General features: G+C 40.7%; 1 protein-coding gene across 1 annotated transcript in view; it reads left to right on the top strand.

Annotated features, from left to right (window-relative positions):
* LOC149772559 (uncharacterized) overlaps positions 1-20129 on the top strand; it is a 187672-nt gene that overhangs the window by 93288 nt on the left and 74255 nt on the right. The window contains exons 4-5 of the mRNA XM_089947658.1: positions 11517-12317; positions 17637-17897. Of these exons, the coding sequence (XP_089803784.1) occupies positions 11517-12317; positions 17637-17897 (1062 nt within the window). The remainder of the gene's footprint in view (positions 1-11516; positions 12318-17636; positions 17898-20129) is intronic.

Raw genomic sequence — 20129 nt, 5'->3', positions numbered from 1 at the left:
CACAGGTTCGTTTCGATGAGGGTTGAGTGACATGGGCAGGAGTTTGCTCAGGGCTGGATGACATCCGTAGGGAGGTAAACGTGAAGGTCGACATTCCCCTTTAAAACGAAACCCAGTAAAATGTCCAAGAGGACAAGCTGCATCGCTTTCACATCCCACAGGTTTGACACGCACAGCATCACTTTCCATGACAGGGGTAGGGGCACTAAAGTTCCCATGATGCTTTACGGCATCGCTCAGGTCACAAGGTACAGCATCGGTCCCATCGCAAGGCTCACAATCGCACTCGTCTGCAAACTCCGTTACGCAATTACAATGGTAACCACATGGACAATCGCAGTTTCCTTCCGGACATTTTCCGTCGCAATGTCTGGGTCTTATCCATCCAGTATTAGTCACACTAGAGAAAGATACAGCTTTTTTACAATCCCCAAACTGGAACGATGTCTCTTTCAAAGTATTCATCTTGTTCGCTCGGTCTTGGTAGTCACAATGAACTATCGATCTTGACCATAGCCCCCTTTTTATACTAGTCGCAATGCAGTCTCCAGTTTGTACATCTTTCCTTTTTTACGTTTTTTATGTCTTGTTTCGGAAGGTACCGTCTCTAAGGTACCGTCAACATTGTACCGTAGTGTAATGGGTGGAAAGGCCATAGAAAGGTAAGGGCAGTGCGGAGACCATCGAGTATGTTCCAGAATAGCTGAATCTTTATAGATACATAGATCCATTCGTAACTTCAATCCACAAGCGAAACACTGTACCTCGTATCCCAATCCTGACTCAGGTCCCAAGTAGACAAATCCTGTTCTAGCTAAAACATGCGAAGAAGGTAATCCTTCCCTATCCGTAGGCCATTTCTGAAACGTGTCCAATCGACGGGCACAATCACAATAGTCAGGTAAGAAGACTGGAAAATGGTAGGGTTTGAACTTGGAGTTCTCATCGGGTTTCTCACTCGATTCTTGATGTGGCGAAGTCATCTTTCTGGTGGGTGACTATCCTCTTACAACCAATGTTTTATACCAACGTGACCGTACGGTAAGGTGAAATGATTGGGAAGTCGCACTCGCTTCTGGTACACGATTTGATAGACTTTTTCCAAGGGTCGACTGACGATGTGGTGAGTGGGTAAACGTACAATCTTGTTCGGTTGATAGGTGGTCACTTTAAAGTTTCCATCCTCTCCCGATTGCAAGGCTTCTTTCAATACCCCAAAGTTGACCACTCGACTGGTACGATAATTCAGAGTCAGTCCTTTCACTTTGCACGTCGTGTGCACTTCTCCTTGTTTGTCCCGGTATTCGTAGCCGTAATTTTTGGGACCGCCACTGACGAAACTTAGAATCTTGTTGTCGGGATGCTCGTCTGTCCAGGCTCCTAAACGGTCTCCTTCGATGTTAGGGTGATGTTGAATCGGGTGATGGATGTAAATGCAACTGTCCGTGTCAAAGTACAGGACGCGTTCTTCTAACAGTTCTAAAGCTTCGTACAATTTTAAGCGAGCATGAGCTGTCACGTAAGCCGCAATGATGACATTTCCAAAAGGGTCGTCTTGTACAAAGTCCAGATCTTCTTCGTAATTGACCAAGATCAAATCCTCTCGAACGACGTCCACGTGTTTCATGTATTTGGTTTTGTCGTGAATCATCTGGAAGTAGCGGGAAGGTTCTGTCAAATATTCCGTCTTGGGTAAACACGGTCGTTGTGCCATTTTACCCCACAAGCAATTTAACATCACTTTGGCAAACGATCGCCTGCCTTCGTTTTTCTCGATGTGGTCTAAAGTGATGCCTTCTTGTTTGTAGTATTTCTCTTTGAATTGTATTTGGTCTTCGGGAATGTGACACCAGGAAGGATAGCCACTGGCTTCTTGCTTCAGTTTCAAAAAGGCATCCACGTAGTCTGCGAAAATGCCTTTCTGCGTGGGGTCACCCTTGCGGTATTGTTGTGTCTTGGGAAAGTGGCAAATTTCGTACACTTCTAACAGTTGGTATCCCATGTCCAGAGCTTTGAACAATTCCACGCTGACCCAGGTTCCCGTCAAGGCCCGTTCTTCTTGGGTGTGCTGACAAGGTTGGTCTTGGTTGCACGTTTCGGCACAAGTACGGCACAAGGGAAACATCAGTTTGCCTTGACAATGGTGAGGTAAGACGGGATGGTATAGGTTCGTGGGAGGCAAAACTTTACACTTGATCAAGCCTTCGTATTGTCGAATGTTGACCAGGTCGATGTGTTCCGTCAGCAATTGCGGGTGACCTACAGGAAAGCGACAATATTTGCACACGTAGGGATACAGCGAACACACGTCCAAGTATTTGATTTCTTCTCCTTTCTCTTCGTCGGCTTGGTACAGCAAACAGGTGGCATTGGTCCTTCCTCCGTACAAACTATCCCTCGGGTTCAGCGGGTCCGTGAACTGGTAACTTTCCACGAGGCGTTTAAACTCGGGATCGGTTTTCATACGGTGATCGTACTCGTGTTCCCACATTTCCACCACTTGGTATCCTTGCTGTTCTAACTTTAGGCGTCGCTGACAAGTGTCCTGGTACAAGTCTTCCATGGTTCGTTGTAAAAACTGATTTTTAGTGCCACGGTCAGGGTAACAGACGGGACATCCGTGAAATAAGCAACCGTTAAACTCGTACACGATCTTGGGGTTTTCTAAGTCCCAGCCATCGACCGAATACGTTCCGATGGTCTTTTCGCCCCCTCCGTTGCGGGCATGCTGAATCCACTTGTCTTCCTTGTCGCACAAGTAATGTAACCAGCGTAGGGCTTTCACCGAGTATTGACGTTTGACATAGTGGGTCGTTTGAGGGCTGATGACAGCCACGGTGTTTTCAGGCATGAATCGTTGTCGATACACTAAGGAACACGCTTTGGCAATGGTGCAAGCTTCTTTCAAAGGATCGACCCCTCCGTGTTCCATGAACAGTTCTCGAAATTTTCCACAGCAACGCCGTAAAATGTCCACGTCGGAACGACAATACTTTAGCATTTCTTCCTGAAAGTCGAAAGGGTCCGAGGCGTGAGCCTGGTACCAAGCGTAGAAAGCTTCTCGTTGTTCGGTACGCATGTTGTCGGGGTCGTAATAGTGAGCCTCAGGCAAATGGGGTAGAACGGCGTGTTGATTGGCTTCCGTATTGAAAAAGTGTGGAAAGTACCCTTTAGCCATTTCTGTCATTCCAAACGTTTTAGGCATTCGACTCAAAGGCATGGCCAAATAGCTCATCGAATCTTTAAACTGCACTTGTCCCACTTGCATGAAAATGATTTTGGCTCCGTTCAAAGTGACTTTAGGACGCTCGGTGCCTTGTTCCGTATAGTACCTCAAAAGAAACTGTCCATCGTATCTGGAGAAATTGTGAGCCATCACCGTGGCATGACGATGACAATCTCCGTAACGTTCGATGTCCTCTTGGCTCCACGTCTTGTCGACGGGGTCTAAGACCCATTGGGCAAAATCGGCTAGCGTGTTCGGTCCCCGAAAGATTTTTTCATGCCCTCCAGGAATCTTGCTGCAGTAAGGGCAATGACTGAAGATAGGTTCTTGAATGCACTTCTCGCACGCTTGATGAGCCACGCAGAAATTAGGAATGTGAATGCCGGTCTCTTGCATGCATTCGAAATCGAAAAAGATGAAATTGCCTTTCTTCTTGTGACCGTCCTCTTTCTCTGGTGGGGGTTGGTATTTTTGCACGTAACATTGGTGTTCCAAGTCCACGATGTGGTGACAAATGTGACATTTTTTCTTTCCTCGACATACGTGTGCCTTGGCAGCATTGGTACATATGACTTGTTCACACGTAGGGCACAATCTCAGGAGTTGACAAGCACATTTCTTCTGTGAACCTTGCGTTTTCAGATGTTGTTGGTAACAGGTAGGGCTGACAAACGTGCGCAGACAAGTTGAACAAGGCACTGGTTCTTCGCTCAGACAGGGTGAAGAGGCCAAACATCCTGAGCATTTCCATCCACAATGCTTGTGTTGCTCTCGATTATTATAACCATGGTCACATTTCTCACAGTAATAACCGTATCCCAGGAATCCGGTGATACTGGTAATGGTATCGAAATGGTCATCGTGATGATAAACGTGAATGTATTTTCCGTCCTTAAAATCTTGCCCTCGAAACAACAGAGGCCCGCGCACTTCTTGAGGGTGCACTTTCAAGGTGTATCGTGGAGCTAGGGCATCTTGCAATTTTTGCATCTCAGGAATACCACAGGGTGTGTCTTTGGACAGGCCGGCTTGTCGTAACAGGAGTTCTGCTTCGTTTCGTTGTTTGGCTCGATAGGAACGTTGAATAGTGTTCCAGGTTCTTTTCCATTCTACCGTGTCGTTCTTGTTGGCATAGGTTCGTCCCACCACGATGGCACGGGCTAAACACATCTGGTCATGAGGATTGTGAATTTGGACAAGGCTACGCTTAATGCTGCGAAGGTCGTTCACCAATAACATCTTTTTGCGTCCAGTCCGTTGAGGAGGAGAGACGTGGGTCATGTCCAATGTGGCTTTTCCATCGGTGATGTCAAACTGGTCATTAGATTGTTGCACGTGTTGAATCTTGTCCATGACTTTGGAAGCGGTCAATTCTGCAGGGGTGCTAAACTCGATCCAAACAGGGGATTTCAAACCGTCGTGTTGTATGGAAAGTCTCAAGCGATCGTCTTCTTTGGGTTGACATTGTTGCTTGAGTGCAGTGAGCAAAGAATCCCACACCTCAGTGATGAACACTTCTGCTTTCTCTAACGGCACTTCAGCCTTGAAATCTTTAAACTTCACCGTGTATTTGTAAGCCGTGGTTCTAAATTTTCTAGAGGAGCGCTTTTCCGTCTCTCGAATGGAATAGTATTTTTCAGGGTTGACTAAGGGTGGTGAACTTGTTTTAGAGGGTTCTGATTCTGGTTCACTCATGTCCTCTTCAAAATCACTGGCATGAATTTGTGCCAAGATTTCAGCTCTGGTACGAGGCGATAGATCACGTTTCTGCCTCTTACTTTCTTCTTCTTCTTCTTCCTTCTCAAATGAATTAGATCGTTTCATCTTGAAAGCAAAAAGTCAAATGACTCAAGTTCAAACACCATGAGCTACTTTATAGTCATAGCAGACCAGTGTATATAAAAGGGTGTGTGTCTTGTCCTTTCACTATTCATTTCACTCTCAAGCCGAGCACAACGATGGAAGAGACTAACCAGATGGAACGTTTCGTCAGAGCTTTGCGAGGGGTCATTAGAAAATTCTCTTCAGACCAGCCTACGGACTACTCTCCTTCCTTTCGAGATAAAAGTCAAGATACTTGCTATATCTGTCAGAAGAAAGGGCATTGGTCTTCAGAGTGTCCAGACCGTCAAAAAAGAACAAAAACAGGGGCTAGAAAAGACAAAAGTCAAGATACCTGTTATTATTGTAAAGAGAAAGGACATTGGTCTCCAGATTGCCCAAAAAAGAAACAAGAGGAATCAGAAGAAAAGAGGGATTCTTCAGAAGAAGAGAGGGGTTCTTCAGAGGAAGAGAGGGATTCTTCAGAGGAAGAAAGCAGACAGGTGAAGAAAAAGAAACAGGAGAAGAAAAGAAGAAGGGAAGAAAGTGAGGAGGAAGAAGAGGAAAAGAGTGTGACAGTGAAGAAATTCAAAAAACAGAGAGACTAAACAAGGAGACAGAAGAAGTCAATGAACTTTTAATTAAAGTGTTGTGTTGAGAATTGTGAATTGGATTGTAACAATGGATAAAAGAATAAATGAATGATATAAGGTAAGTGTCTTTGAGTTTTGATTTTAAAATAAGAAGCTACACTCACGCACTCATACACAAACACGTACTATAGGGGTAAAATGGGTGGGGTTTTTTTTGAGTTATTGGCAAATTGAAATTGTATTTCTTTTCGAGAAATGTGGGTGGCCCTGAAAAGGGCCTTTTTTATTTATGGTGTAGGGGTGAGTTTAAGCAATCAACTTTAACTGCCTTATGCCTTTGCCACGGCCAAGGCCTACTTCTGGACTGCGTAACGTTGATGATGATGATGATTGGGTTGAAATCACTAAGGGTGGTACGGTAGGCTTAGTCACAGGGTTGACGTGTTTAGCTCGGGAAGGTCGTATTCTCTTCGGTCGTAATAAAGAAGTCTGATACATTTGTTTCAAACTTCTTAACTCCGCTAAAATGTCCAACAGTACCGTGACCGTTTGATTTTCACCCTCCTGTTTCTTTGCTGCTACTTCTTCTTGCTGTTGTTGCTGTTGTTTTTTTCTTACCTCTTCTTCTTGCTGCTGTTGCTGTAGGAGAAAAGCCTGTTCCGCTTCCTTTTGTCGTTGTATAAATTTCTCCAATTCTTCTTTCTGTCTCTGTCTAAAATTCTCCACTTGCGGTAATGAAGAAGGTAACGAAGGTTCCGGAACAAATTCTTGCGAGGAGAGAAAATCCACAAAATCCCAATTCACCTCTTCTGAAAGTAAGTCCGGGTTCCCTTGGGCAGTCTCCCCTGTTGGTGCACCCCAATGGATCGTTTTCTGAGTTTCCGTCATGTTGAATCACTGTCGCATAGATTGACTGCACACAAGCGCTAACGAATCTATATAGACCAACTGACGTCACAGACTGCTCTCTTCGGATTGGATGTGGGGTAACTGAATTTTGTAACGCGTGTTCGGATTGGTGAATGAACTCAATCCGTTTCAATCCTACCTCTGCCTATAAATAAGCGTAGTTCAGTGCATTGATTCACCTGTTCTCGTCGCTTCAAGATGTGGACTACAGTTGAGTCATCCACCCTTGTGTCTTCCATGATGTTTCGGACAGACTTGCTCATGTATGTCCGATCCAAGTGGACCGTTGTCCACAGGACAAACACCAGCCTGTGGATACGTAGGATTTACGTGGAGAGGCAAGGATGCCTGAAAAGAGTGCTAATTTACGGACCAACAGTGAGACGCAGCCTAAGGACAAGAAGAAGACCAATGCGGTGCCATTTATGTTAATGAATACATTAACATAAACCCAAAGGCCCTTTTCAGGGCCAGCCATATTTCTCGAAAAGAGATAGCCTTTCCATTGCCTACCCCTTTTTTTTCTTTAAAATTTAAAAAAAATCCCATGTTAAATTCCCCTTGTACGTATATGTTCCCACGATTTATTCCCATGTTAAATTCCCCTTGTACGTATATGTTCCCACGATTTATTCCCATGTTAAATTCCCCTTGTACGTATATGTTCCCACGATTTTCCGCCATGTTAAATTTCCATTGTACGTATATGTTCCCAAGGGGGTCTGTAATGCTAATTTCCATTGTACGTATACTATCCCTATATACTACTCATGCTCAACGAAAACCACACGGGTTTGTGACGATAAATTTACATGATCCTCGGACACGATACCGAGTTGGGTTAGATACATTTTTTAACTAAAAATCCTAAAATGATTAGCAGCAGAGAGACTACGCCACCAACGTCGTCGTCGACGTCACCCCGTGAAGAAACTTTTTTTTATAGCGGCTGGTTATCGCTGTCGAAATAACCCCCTCCGGCCAGAAAAGAGGATTTAGTCATCATAGTTTCTGGCTAGAAGGGTTTATTTTGTGAAATAAGAACTTCTATCAGAAGAGTTTTTAATAGATGGTCCTGTTGGACGAAAAAGTTGGTGGGCCCAGTCTCTCTGCTGCTCCTTTATTGACAGCTTCAGGTTGTTTTTCTTGGGAGTTAACACTAAAGGCAGTCCTGTATTGACAGCTTCAGCTTGTTTTTCATGGGAGTTAACACTAAACGCAGTCCTTTATTGACAGCTTCAGCTAGTTTTTCATGGGAGTTAACACTAAACACAGTCCTTTATTGACAGCTTCAGCTAGTTTTTCATGGGAGTTAACACTAAACGCAGTCCTTTATTGACAGTTTCAGCTAGTTTTTCATGGGAGTTAACACTAAATGCAGTCCTTTATTGACAGTTTCAGCTAGTTTTTCATGGGAGTTAACACTAAACGCAGTCCTTTATTGACAGCTTCAGCTAGTTTTTCATGGGAGTTAACACTAAACGCAGTCCTTTATTGACAGCTTCAGCTAGTTTTTCATCCACTTTTGGGCCCACATTTTGTTGCTCTGACAAGACATGTTTTGACTTATGCAAACAAATCATCGTTGGGTTGGATTGACCTCTTCGGAGTCTGTGTCTGACATAATTAGTCCATCAACATCCAAGTCCACCTCCCCTTCGTGCTACATGTCCAAAGCCTTGTAAAAGTGACCAATGTGTGACATGCCTACAGAATCTGCAGCTGATGTGGTCAGCCTTTGTGTTTTGTTAGTCATGCTGTCCATTACTTCTTCATTTTTGTCAATCATGCATTTTTTACATTGCATCTGCATTTTTTACCCACAAGTTGATACATACAATAAGGAATATATACATAATTGTGTAATTCTCATATATTCCTTGTTTTATGCATCAACTTATATACAATATATAATTAGCATTTGACAACAATAGTTTTTAATAGCAGACTCAGTTATTGGCCTGAAATGAAATTTATGGTATATACATGAAGATCAGTAGTTCTTTTCATGCCCAGGCCGCTCAGCCTTTGATGCAAGTCACATGTTCTTTTTTGGCCCAGGCCGCTTTGGTGGCCTAAGTGGTTAGAACATCAGCCTTTGATACAGGTCTCAGGTTTGAACCCCAGCCAAGTCATACCCACATCTTAGAAACAATTGTAGTAGCAGCTCTTCACTTGGCGATTAGTGTTAGGACTGGGTTGCTTGGTGTCAGGATAATGTGACTGAGTGGCTTGGTGTCAGGATAATGTGACTGGGTGGCTTGGTGTCAGGATAATGTGACTGGGTGGCTTGGTGTCAGGATAATGTGACTAAGTGGGACATGATGATGCAAGTCTGTGGTGGCATGATTCTCCAGTGTTAGACATCACTACAAACTGACACTAACATTTTTCTGGCCCCATGTTGACTCAAACTTTGATTCTGCATGCATATGTATATAGTTCTCTCTGTCGTTTGCATATATTTCTGTCACAGTAATAATAATAAGATGAAGAAGAAATAAATACATTATACAACTCTTTTTAAATGAAAGCAATTTTCTATGAATATTCAAGTTAATGTGACTGAAACACTGTTGCAATCCCCCCCAATCCTTTTTTTAAATATGTGATGGGTCAGTCATTTAAAGTATATGTGATGGGTCAATCAATTAAAGTACATGTGATGGGTCAGTCACTTAAAGTACTTGTGATGGGTCAATCATTTAAAGTACATGTGATGGGTCAGTCATTTAAAGTACAAAAGGACATGCTTTGTTTGTCATTATTTACTAATACTACAATCAAAGGATTTTACATTTAAGTTGAAACAAATTATGAAAAATATTATGGCTGCATTAACTCATTCATTTAGTTGCAAAATCCTGTAATCAGGACAATATTTCTTCAAATCTGGAAGTCCTTACCATTTCCACAGGAGATTTGCATGCAATTTCCAAACATCTAATAATTTATACTGTTAATTTTAGTATTTTCACTCAAGTTAAAAGACATGAGTAATTTCATGTTCTGTGCTGGCACTTGTTTCGTGTACATGTACTAGAAACATGTCGAATTCAACAAATATTTTTTCTTTCTAAATGTGTGCCTTTCTTACTTAAATAAAGAAAAAGAATTGTTACTGGTCATACTTTCAGTGCTAATGTCCACAAAAACATGAAAAGTAAAGAGCATACACTATCTTAAGAAATTTGCTACTTCAGTCTGTTGGAACTTATAATTTCATGAATTTGCCAGTTCTTAGTGATCAATGAATACATATTTCATACTGTTACTAATCCAGATATTGATTATATCCCCCACTCGATAAAAGATATAGTGCTCACTCCATACAAGCAAATATATTTATATATTTTCATTCTCTTTCTTCCTCATCTTTTTTTCAAAGAATGATTATGAACCAAATAATAATATCAATAACAATAAATTAAAGAAACTGATGTAGATATTGTGGGTCATTGTATCCCCTAGGGGATTAAAATTGGTAAAAAGACACCCTTGGTGTCAGGACTGGGGTCAAACAAAGGGGGAGGGGCAAAAATGTACTGTCAAATTTTCATCTGACCTGTACTTTTTCAGCTTGAAATAGGATATTGCAACTTGCACAACATACTCTCTCTCTCTCTAAACGTACAAATATACCAACATGCAAAATTGACAAACGCATTGTCCATTCAAAGAATAATTTTATTACTTCTTTTTTCTGTTAGTTTAAAGTCATACTTATAACAGTCTCCTATCTTTCTGTAGCAGCAACACGTTACATAAAAGCCAATACAAAAAGCCAAATAAATCTTTTTAACCAGATGGCAGTTAAATTACTGCCTGTCATAAAATGTGTACTATCATCGGTTTCATTGTACTTCATCCTTGAACACATTTATCCAAACAATCTAAAGGCTAATGAGTCATCTTCTTTCTGATAAGTTACACATGAACTTTAAGATCTTTTTTTTTATTGCAGCGAAGTTAAAAACTAACAAAATTTGAAATGACCCCATGACTTTAATCAAAATAATGCATTAGTCTCAACAAGTTTACTGATTTCTTTTGTTGTGAAAGAATGTCTTGGGTGATAATGTCTTCTCCAAATATCTTGTAGCGAGTGAGGGCAGATTTTTGTAAAATTCTTAAACTGTCACAAAAGGATTATTCACTTTTGCAGTCTTCGCGATCATGCGATCAGTTGTTGAACAGGTAATCCTAATGGATGTGCCGCATCCCAGTCAAGGGAATTATTTTCTCCATTTTTCATTAAAGTCAGATCCACAGTTATTCTTTTGCGTTCTGCTTCTTTCACTTTCTTCCCTAATGATTCTTAGTGCATGCCATTTTAATCTGGAGATTGCTTTCTAGTGCAACAGGCATTGAGGTTAAACATCTTGACGACATCTTCCTGAGCTCGATGGAAATCATGTGAGAGCTCGCACAGTTAGGGGAAGCTACTCCATCGTAACATTACCTATGCTAGTCTGGTTCCCTGTTTTGTATACTTTCTGCATTGCACTCCAGTGTACAAATAGTGGAGTGCAACGCAGGGAGCATGCAAAGCAGGGAACTAGTTTATGCCTGTGCTCGAAGTGTACACGATGCCATCCCTCATCCAAAGCATTGGATATTAAATAAATCCTGATTGCATTATGTGAATCCTTTGCGTCAAAAAAACTCATGGCAACAAAACGTGTGCGTCAGTTTTCTCCAGTGTGTGTCCTTGATGCATAAATTTGTGTAAAGGGAAACACTGTGGGTTGAAGTTATGAAGTAGACTATTGTTTAGAATTGTGAATATAATGAAATTCTTTTATATACATACATATATATATATATATATATATATATATATATATATATATATATATATATATATATATATATATATATATATATATATATATATATATATATTAATGTCAGTACTTTGTGCATTGTTCAGATCATGATGTTCTGATTTGTCACGTTTCTTGCAGCCAACCTTAAACCTGACTACACAAGTCTTGTGGTTTTGCCTCCTAACATGGTGATGGTGGTTGACAGCGGGGCAAAGAATCTCCTTATTCACAGTCTCCATGATGGGCATCGACTGGCTGTATCAGACAGAAGGGAGTCTCCCTGTGATATATGTATATGTAGGAATGATGATGAAATTCAGGTGGTGGTGTGTTTTAGGCACAGTAGTCAGTTAGAAATCCTATCCATTAAATCTGCAAGAAAGAATTCAACAATAGCAGTGGTGAAGAAATTAAATGTACGGACAGAATTTCATTCTTGTCATGGAGTGAAATATAGGAATGAAAAACTTCTGATATGTGGTAAGAAAAAGGGTAATATCTGTTGGGGCATTGCGTCCATCACAGACGGAACTGTGGAGAAAGTTCATAATGTCTGTAAATGTGAAGACCATAGTGTGAGTTACTTGTCCACAACACCCCATGATGATAACACAGTGTATATCTCGTGTGATGCTGGTGATAATAGTGGTGTATATGGCTATAGGAATTCTACGCGGGAATTTCTATACCAACATAAAGACCTGGATCACCCAAGGGGGATAACTGTTGACATACGGGGATATATATTTGTGTGTAACTTTAACCCTCCTTGTATTCATCATTTGACAGAGAATGGTCAGCTAATGACTATATACAGGGAGGATATGCCATCAGATCTCAGTGCCATTTTCTGGGAGGAACAGCAAGGACTATTGTACATCACAAGTGACTACAGTAATACGATCAGAATATACAGCCCTGTGTATTCAGATCACCAAGGTAAGTACATTTATTTTATTGACATAAATCATAATAGAAATTATAATAATGTTTTTCCTCCTGATTTGCGATGATGAAATATTAAAATGGTAGCTGATAATGAAGTCAAAAATAAAATTTATCATACAAATGTGAAGTTCTCCAATGTTTTTAATTCTGAAACGAATGTGTAGATCTCGATCAATAAAGCTGTTGTACATTACTTACATTATGAAATTAGCTACCAGAGATTGTCCTAGGCTTCGCCAATGTCGCAAATTGCAATTTGTTTCCTTATTAGCAACAGAATATTCCATCTGGCAATTTTTTGGGACGACATCTTTTTGGCCGTTTAATTTGTACATACAATCATGGATTTGGAGTGGAGAAAGTCAAAGGGACCACGAAAGGCAGCCACAAACTTGGATCCACAATGCATTGGTATCTGTTACATAACAAATCCTTTCTTCGTACTGACAGACCCATCTTTACAGTACATTGTTATATCATAATCTGCTTATGTTGACATCTGGCCTGAGTACTGTATGCTGTGATACACATCATGCTACCAAACTATACCTACAATCGACTGACATCTGAAAAAGCGAACAGAAACAGCTTCAATTAATTGAATGACGGCTAATCCTTCTGTTGTTTATTTTAAATATACCAATAAAATTGACTTGCTGAAACTTAAGAGAAAACTGATTACCGATTGCTGTGTATAAATACAAAGCAAATGGAAAAAAATCTTAGAATTAAATACTGTCAACATTGCAACATTATCATGGTTAAATGCAAGCTAGACATTGCATGTTTATCATCTCTTAGTCCTAGTTTTTACAAAATGTCGCCAGAATAAGTAGCGAATATTTTTTAAAGACAATAGAAACATCAGGCATTAAGCAAATCTATATTAGGCATGCTATTTTCCAAATAATAGTTTTGTAAGGAACTTTACATAATGACATTTTAATACTAAAACCCTATCATCGTACTTTGCAATGTAAGATAAGTGATATATAATGCAACCATCGATTTCACGCATTCAAGAATTAAATGCCCCCCACCGCCCCTTATAGCTAGCTTCACAAATTACATGTTCGTCAACTGGGAGTTCAGAAATTTACTTCTGCTGCGCTTTACTTGCTTTTCTTGTTTTCTAAATCCCAAGAATGATCACTGAATTCAGCCATCACAGCTTACGGGAAGAGGGAGCGAAAGAATGTCGACTGGTATGAGGCAAACTGGGAGGAGATGGAGCCCGTGACTGAGGCAAAGAGGAAAGCCCTCCTGGCATACAAGGCTGCACCTAGCACCAGAACACTACAAGCCCTCAGGATTGCAAGGAATAACGCCCAGAAGACCGCCCACCGCTGTGCCAACACCTACTGGCTGAACCTTTGCAACAGTATACAGACAGCTGCTGACACCAGGGATACAAGAGGAATGTATGAGGATATCAAAAAGGCGACAGGCCCCCCCCAGCTACAAGACCGCCCCCCTCAAGTCCAAGACGGGCGAAGTCATCACAGACCAGGGGAAACAACTGCAGCGATGGGTTGAGCACTATCTTGAGCTATATGCAACCCAAAACAGTGTCACTGGAACTGCCCTGGACGCCATTCCAGACCTGCTTGTCATGGAGGAGCTAGACACACAGCCCACCCTGGAAGAGCTCGGAAAAGCCATCGATTGCCTTGCCAGTGGGAAGGCTCCTGGAAGCGATGGCATTCCGCCTGAAGTCCTCAAGAGCGGAAAACCAGCACTGCTCCAGCCCTTGCACACACTCCTCTGCCTTTGCTGGGAACATGGATACATCCCACAGGACATGCATGACGCCAACATCGTCACTTTGTACAAAAACAAAGGAGACCGTAGCGACTGCAACAACTATCGGGGCATCTCCCTCCTCAGCATCGTCGGAAAGGCCTTCGCCCGTGTTGCCTTGGCACGCTTGCAGATCCTAGCCTCCCGCATCTACCCAGAATCCCAGGGTGGATTTCGAGCCTGCAGGTCAACTGTAGACATGATCTTCTCACTACGTCAGCTGCAGGAGAAGTGTCGCGAGCAGCGGATGCCCCTCTACATTGCCTTCATAGACCTGACGAAGGCGTTTGACATGGTTAGTCGGAGTGGACTCTTCAGACTCCTGCAGAAGATCGGCTGCCCCCACATCTGCTTGCTGTCATTATGTCGTTCCACGAGAACATGCACAGCACAGTGTGCTTCAATGGCGCAACATCTGAAGCATTCCCAGTCATTAGCGGAGTCAAACAAGGCTGTGTCCTTGCACCGACGCTCTTTGCCATCTTCTTCTCCATGCTTCTCCAGTACGCATTCAAGGACTGCAGCGAGGGAGTGTACATCCATACCAGGGCTGACGGCAAGCTGTTCAACATCGCCCGTCTCCGTGCTAAGACTAAAGTCACAGAGGTACTCATCCGTGAATTGCTCTTTGCTGACGATGCAGCCTTGACATCACAAACGGAAGATGGACTTCAGCAGCTGGTATGCTGCCTCTCCCATGCATGTAAGGAATTTGGACTGACCATCAGTTTGAAGAAAACAAATGTCATGGCACAGGACATAGACTCTCCTCCCTCTGTCTCCATCGATGGGTACAATTTGGAAGTTGTCGAGAACTTCACATACCTCGGGTCTAACATCTCCAGCTCACTCTCCATTGATTCTGAGGTGGGCGGCAGGATTGCCAAGGCAGCAGCAGTGATGGCCAGACTTAACCAGAGGGTCTGGAACAACCCCAACCTCACAGAGAAGACCAAACTGCGTGTCTACCAAGCGTGCATGCTCAGCTCACTTCTCTACAGCAGCGAAACATGGACCACCTATGCAAGACACGAGGAAACTCAACAGCTTCCACCTGAGATGTCTGCAGCGCATTCTGCACATCCAATGGCAGGACAAAGTACCCAACACAGAGGTTCTAGAACGCGCCAACATGAACAGCATGTTCTCCATACTCAGCGAGAGGCGCCTTCGCTGGCTCGGCCATGTCAAGAGAATGGACCCAGGTCGCATTCCCAAGGACCTGTTATATGGGGAGTTAGCAGAAGGTGCACGACCAACTGGACGACCACATCTGTGCTACAAAGATGTTTGCAAGAAGGATATGAAGACAGCAAACATCAATGTCAATGACTGGGAGAGCTGTGCAAACAACCGTTCCAGCTGGCGTTTAGCTGTCAGGCAGGGAGTTCAAAACGCGGAGGAAAAGAGAAGAATAAAGCAAGCTGAAAAGAGAGCTAAAAAGAAGGATAAGCAAAAGCGTACTTTGGAGTATGCCATCGTCTCTCGTAGACGGACGGATGCCAAGGAGGATAAATCCCAAGAATGATCACTGAAGGCTGTAGATTTTTTCTCGACAATCAAACTATGATCTCTATTCTCACTGAGTGGTCTAAAGCGCTCACCATTATGGATCACTGCCATCTCACCTGCCTGCGTTGTTTTGAGTCTCAGTTTCGGCTAATTTGGTTATGTGGGAAAGCTTGCCAGTTACTTCTCATGGGTTGGTGGTTCTTTCTGGGGGTTTTCTGGGTTCTTCCTTCACATTAATACTGTACGCCATGTGTAGCTTATCTTGTGCTGAAAAATGGCATTAAACCCTACAACAACAACAACAACCACCATTCCCACCAATGAAACTTACACGAGTCAACACCTAGCATTAAAGTACCGTATATATAAGCATTGATTACCATCATTACATTAAAAGAAGGAATGAAGAAACATATCACAGTATATGTGTCCCCAAAAAACTAATTTGGAATAAATGTTATTTAGTAAAGAGTTTTATTTGCATGTATAAGTTAACAATAACGAAATAAGTTAATTGAAATGCAGGCACGGGGGGGGCATATAATGAACACCACAGGGAGAAACAGCATGTCTTTTTGAGATTTTCACGTGTATTGGACCCAAAAAATCGTAGGATTCAATCTCCCGACTAAGCTTTTGAAGAGATTTATTTTTTGATGTGGCATTGCACTTAAAGCAGTATTTCCATCAGTACATGTAGATGATGTTGGACTGTCAGGTATATCATCAGGTTCCGTGGCTGATTTGTCTGATGAATTAGCACTAGATCCAAATGCTGTTAATTTTGTGACCTTATTCGTAGGATGAGATGATGAACATGCAACGTCTAGCTGGCCTTTACCCATGATATAATTTGCACTGTTGCCTACCATGTTCATTGTTGGGCCAGAAATGCCAGCAATCATCATTTGCTTCACTTTTGTTCATTATTATTTCGTGCAAAATCTCCTGTCCAGATCCAGAGTGAAAGAAGGACCAAAACTTGAATATTATGTAACGTGTTCATCATTGTGTTTCAGAGTATGTTTTTATGGTTTATAGGGCCTCTACCAAAAGTGAATGAATACTATATAGATCTTTGTTCGTGTGTGTTGTTTGATCTTCCTTTCAGACCTTCTTTTGAACCTGTCAGGGCTCCTCAGAGAAATGATCCACTGGTTGAGTTAAACGAAGTTTGGACTAATAATTTCTTCATTCCTTTTAATGTTTGGCTAATGCACCTTTGGACTATTGAATCCATGTTTTGAACCAATGAACCTTTGGACTAAAAAACCTTCATACCACTGAACCTTCGGAAGATTGAACCCTTTTTTTGGACCAATGAGCAATCAAACTAACACACTTTTGGACCATTGTACATTAGCTTTATTGATCCTTTCTTTTCTGACTGACGCTAATGTACAATGGTCCAAAAGTGCGTTAGTTTGATTGCTCATTGGTCCAAAAAATGCAGTACTGAGGGAGGGAACCACACACAAATGCACAACAGCCAAAATTATTTCCTGGCAATGGAAATTGTTTAAAATGGATGCACTGAAAGGTATTCTTTCTTCTTACTATATTACCAATAGTTAATACTTTGTACTGTTTGGATACAGTGAAATGGTTTGCTAGTCCGAAGGTTCTATGCCATAAAAGAAAGGTTCACTGTTTCAAAGGTTCATTAATTTATCAATTAATTTAATTAAGTAATAGCACATTTATTATCATGCTAATTCTGTGTTTTACATCAGACAAAGTAATATGAAAAGATTTCCTCTCCCAATATTAATCAAAGAAAATATTGCATTGATATTGGAAGGACAAAAGAATCATTAATGTAAAGGAAAAAAGAAATTATGGTTATGGGGAATATCCAGTGACCGATCCCACTCAGTGCAATAGGTTGGATTAAGTTCATTGACAGTAACGTTCCAATGAGTTCACATTTTCTAATCAACTGTTATCAGTATATTATTAACTTCTAATGAAAATTTGAATCATTCATTATATGAACAGGTCTCCCCAGAGAAATTTTAAACATGGACAAAAATTCCATCCAACTGTTTGAAGAGGCTTTGAAAGACGGAATAGAGAACGTTTACAAGATACGAGTCATGGTAGTTGGACCCCCGGGAGTGGGAAAGACGACCCTCATCAAGCGACTTCTTGGAAAGGATGTTGACATCACTAGGAGATGCAGCACAGAGGGCATCGATGTACATCTCAACTGTTGTAATGTTTCTTTGGCGACCCATACATGGACAAAGGAGAATAAAGGTACTCTATTATAAATATCTACATTTCTATTCATGTATATTCTACTATATTAACTTCTATTGGCAGCATTGTTGTCGGAAGTTTGTAAATCCTGAATGCTGGAATGTTTCTTTTGTTAAAGTCATATTTTTAATATTGGCTTTATTACGTTTTGTTAAATTCATATTTGTAATATTGGCTTTATTACGTTTTGTTAAATTCATATTTGTAATATTGACTTTGCTTTTAAGTGAATCTAAATGTAATAAGTATTCCAATTCTCCGAAATATGACACATTGTTCATAGTCAGAGATGGCAAATTGCAATATTTACCAAAATCTATTGGGGCCCCGCATGGCCGAGTGGTCTAAAGCACTCTCCATTACGGATCACTACTATCTCACCTCTGTCTGCGCCGGTTCGAGTCTCGGATTCAGCCAGTGCGGGTGTGTGAGAAAGCTTGCCGGTAGCTTCTCGTGGGTCGGTGGTTCTTTCCAGGGTTTTCCCAGGTTCTTCCTCTACCATTAATACTGGCCGCCATGTATAGCCTATCTTGTGCTGAAAAAATGGTGTTAATCCCCACAGCAACAACAACACCCAAAATCTGTCATCATAAACATAGATCTGAAATGATATTTGATTTCAATGTCATTCCGGAATCACTGACATCAACATGTTCGTTTACACAGTTACTGATTTTGTAAATGTTTACAGGTAATAAAATGAAGTCAGTCTTTTATATGTGCAAGCATTGCTGCATTATTGACAAGTGATCATGCATGTATTCCTTGTGTATTCAAAGAATTTTATTGACTAGATGTTTTGAATGTTAGAGTACAGTGTGTAAAACTTAAGCTTTGAATTGCTTGAAATGGGTGCATGGACTGATTTATTTGTCAAGTTTTGCTTGCAGTCACATGATTTAGTGTGATGTATTATTCTTACAATTCTAATTATATACCATGCTTACTAATTTCTCATGAAATTCATTTTTCAATAGTATTCAGTATTTTATTTTGTTCACTTCTGTTTGTTTGGTAAATGTACTGTGAAATATTGATATCCTATACAACAGAAGAGGACTTCAGTTCAAATGAAATTAACCAATGATGTCCGTCTATCATATATCACTTTTATTTCATTTGTATCCATACCTGTAAATAACAAGCCTAATTTGTACCTATACTTGTAAGTAAAAATCCTAATTTGTACCTATACCTGTAAGTGAAAAGCCTAATTTGTACCTATACCTTAAGTAAAAATCCTAATTTGTTCCTATACCTGTAAGTGAAAAGACTAAATTGTACCTATTATAGTATACCTTAAGTAAAAAGCCTAATTTGTACCTATACCTGTAACAAGCCTCATTTGTACCTATACCTGTAAGTAACAAGCCTAATTTGTACCTATACCTGTAAATAACAAGCCTAATTTATATCCATATCTATCAGTACAAAGTCTAATTTGTACCTATACCTTTAATTAACAAGCCTAATGTGTACCTATACCTGTAAGTAATGAGCCTAATGTGTACTGATACTTGTAACAAGCCTAATTTGTACCTATACATGTATGTAACAAGCCTAATTATTATAATGCAACCCATTAATATATATTAGGTTCAATGATCAAACGGGTAAAATGGCCTTAATTCTTGTGTCCATCCATACAACACTAAAGAACTAATCTAGTCCCATAGGCTTTGATGGATTTTCATGTAACTTGTTTTTAAAATTAATAGAATAAAACATAGAAACCCAACAAGCATGATTTATTTGTGGTACCTTTCCACCTTAAGTAAAAGTCATAATTTGTACCAATACCTGTAAGTAAAACGCCTAATTTGTACCTATACCTGTAACAAGCATAATTTGTACCTATACCTGTAAGTAACAAGCCTAATGTGTACCTATACCTGTAAGCGAAAAGCCTAATTTGTACCTATGCCTTAAGTAAAAATCATAATTTATACCTATACCTGTAAGTAAAAAGCCTAATTTGTACCTATACCTGTAACAAGCATAATTTGTACCTATACCTGTAAGTAACAAGCCTAATGTGTACCTATACCTGTAAGTAAAAAGCCTAATTTGTACCTATACCTATAAGTAACAAGCCTAATTTGTATATATACCTGTTAGTAGCAAGCCTAATTTGTACCTTTACCTGTAAATAACAAACCTAATTTATATCCATATCTGTAAGTAAAAAGTCTGATTTGTACCTATACTTTTAATTAACAAGCCTAATGT

The sequence above is a fragment of the Sinohyriopsis cumingii genome, unplaced genomic scaffold (genome assembly GCF_028554795.1).
Source record: "Sinohyriopsis cumingii isolate HCF-2022 unplaced genomic scaffold, ASM2855479v2 utg001397l, whole genome shotgun sequence".
In the NCBI taxonomy this organism is placed as follows: domain Eukaryota; kingdom Metazoa; phylum Mollusca; class Bivalvia; order Unionida; family Unionidae; genus Sinohyriopsis; species Sinohyriopsis cumingii.
The sequence above is the reverse complement of the archived record's forward strand: the minus strand, read 5'-3'. Positions and strand labels throughout refer to the sequence as shown.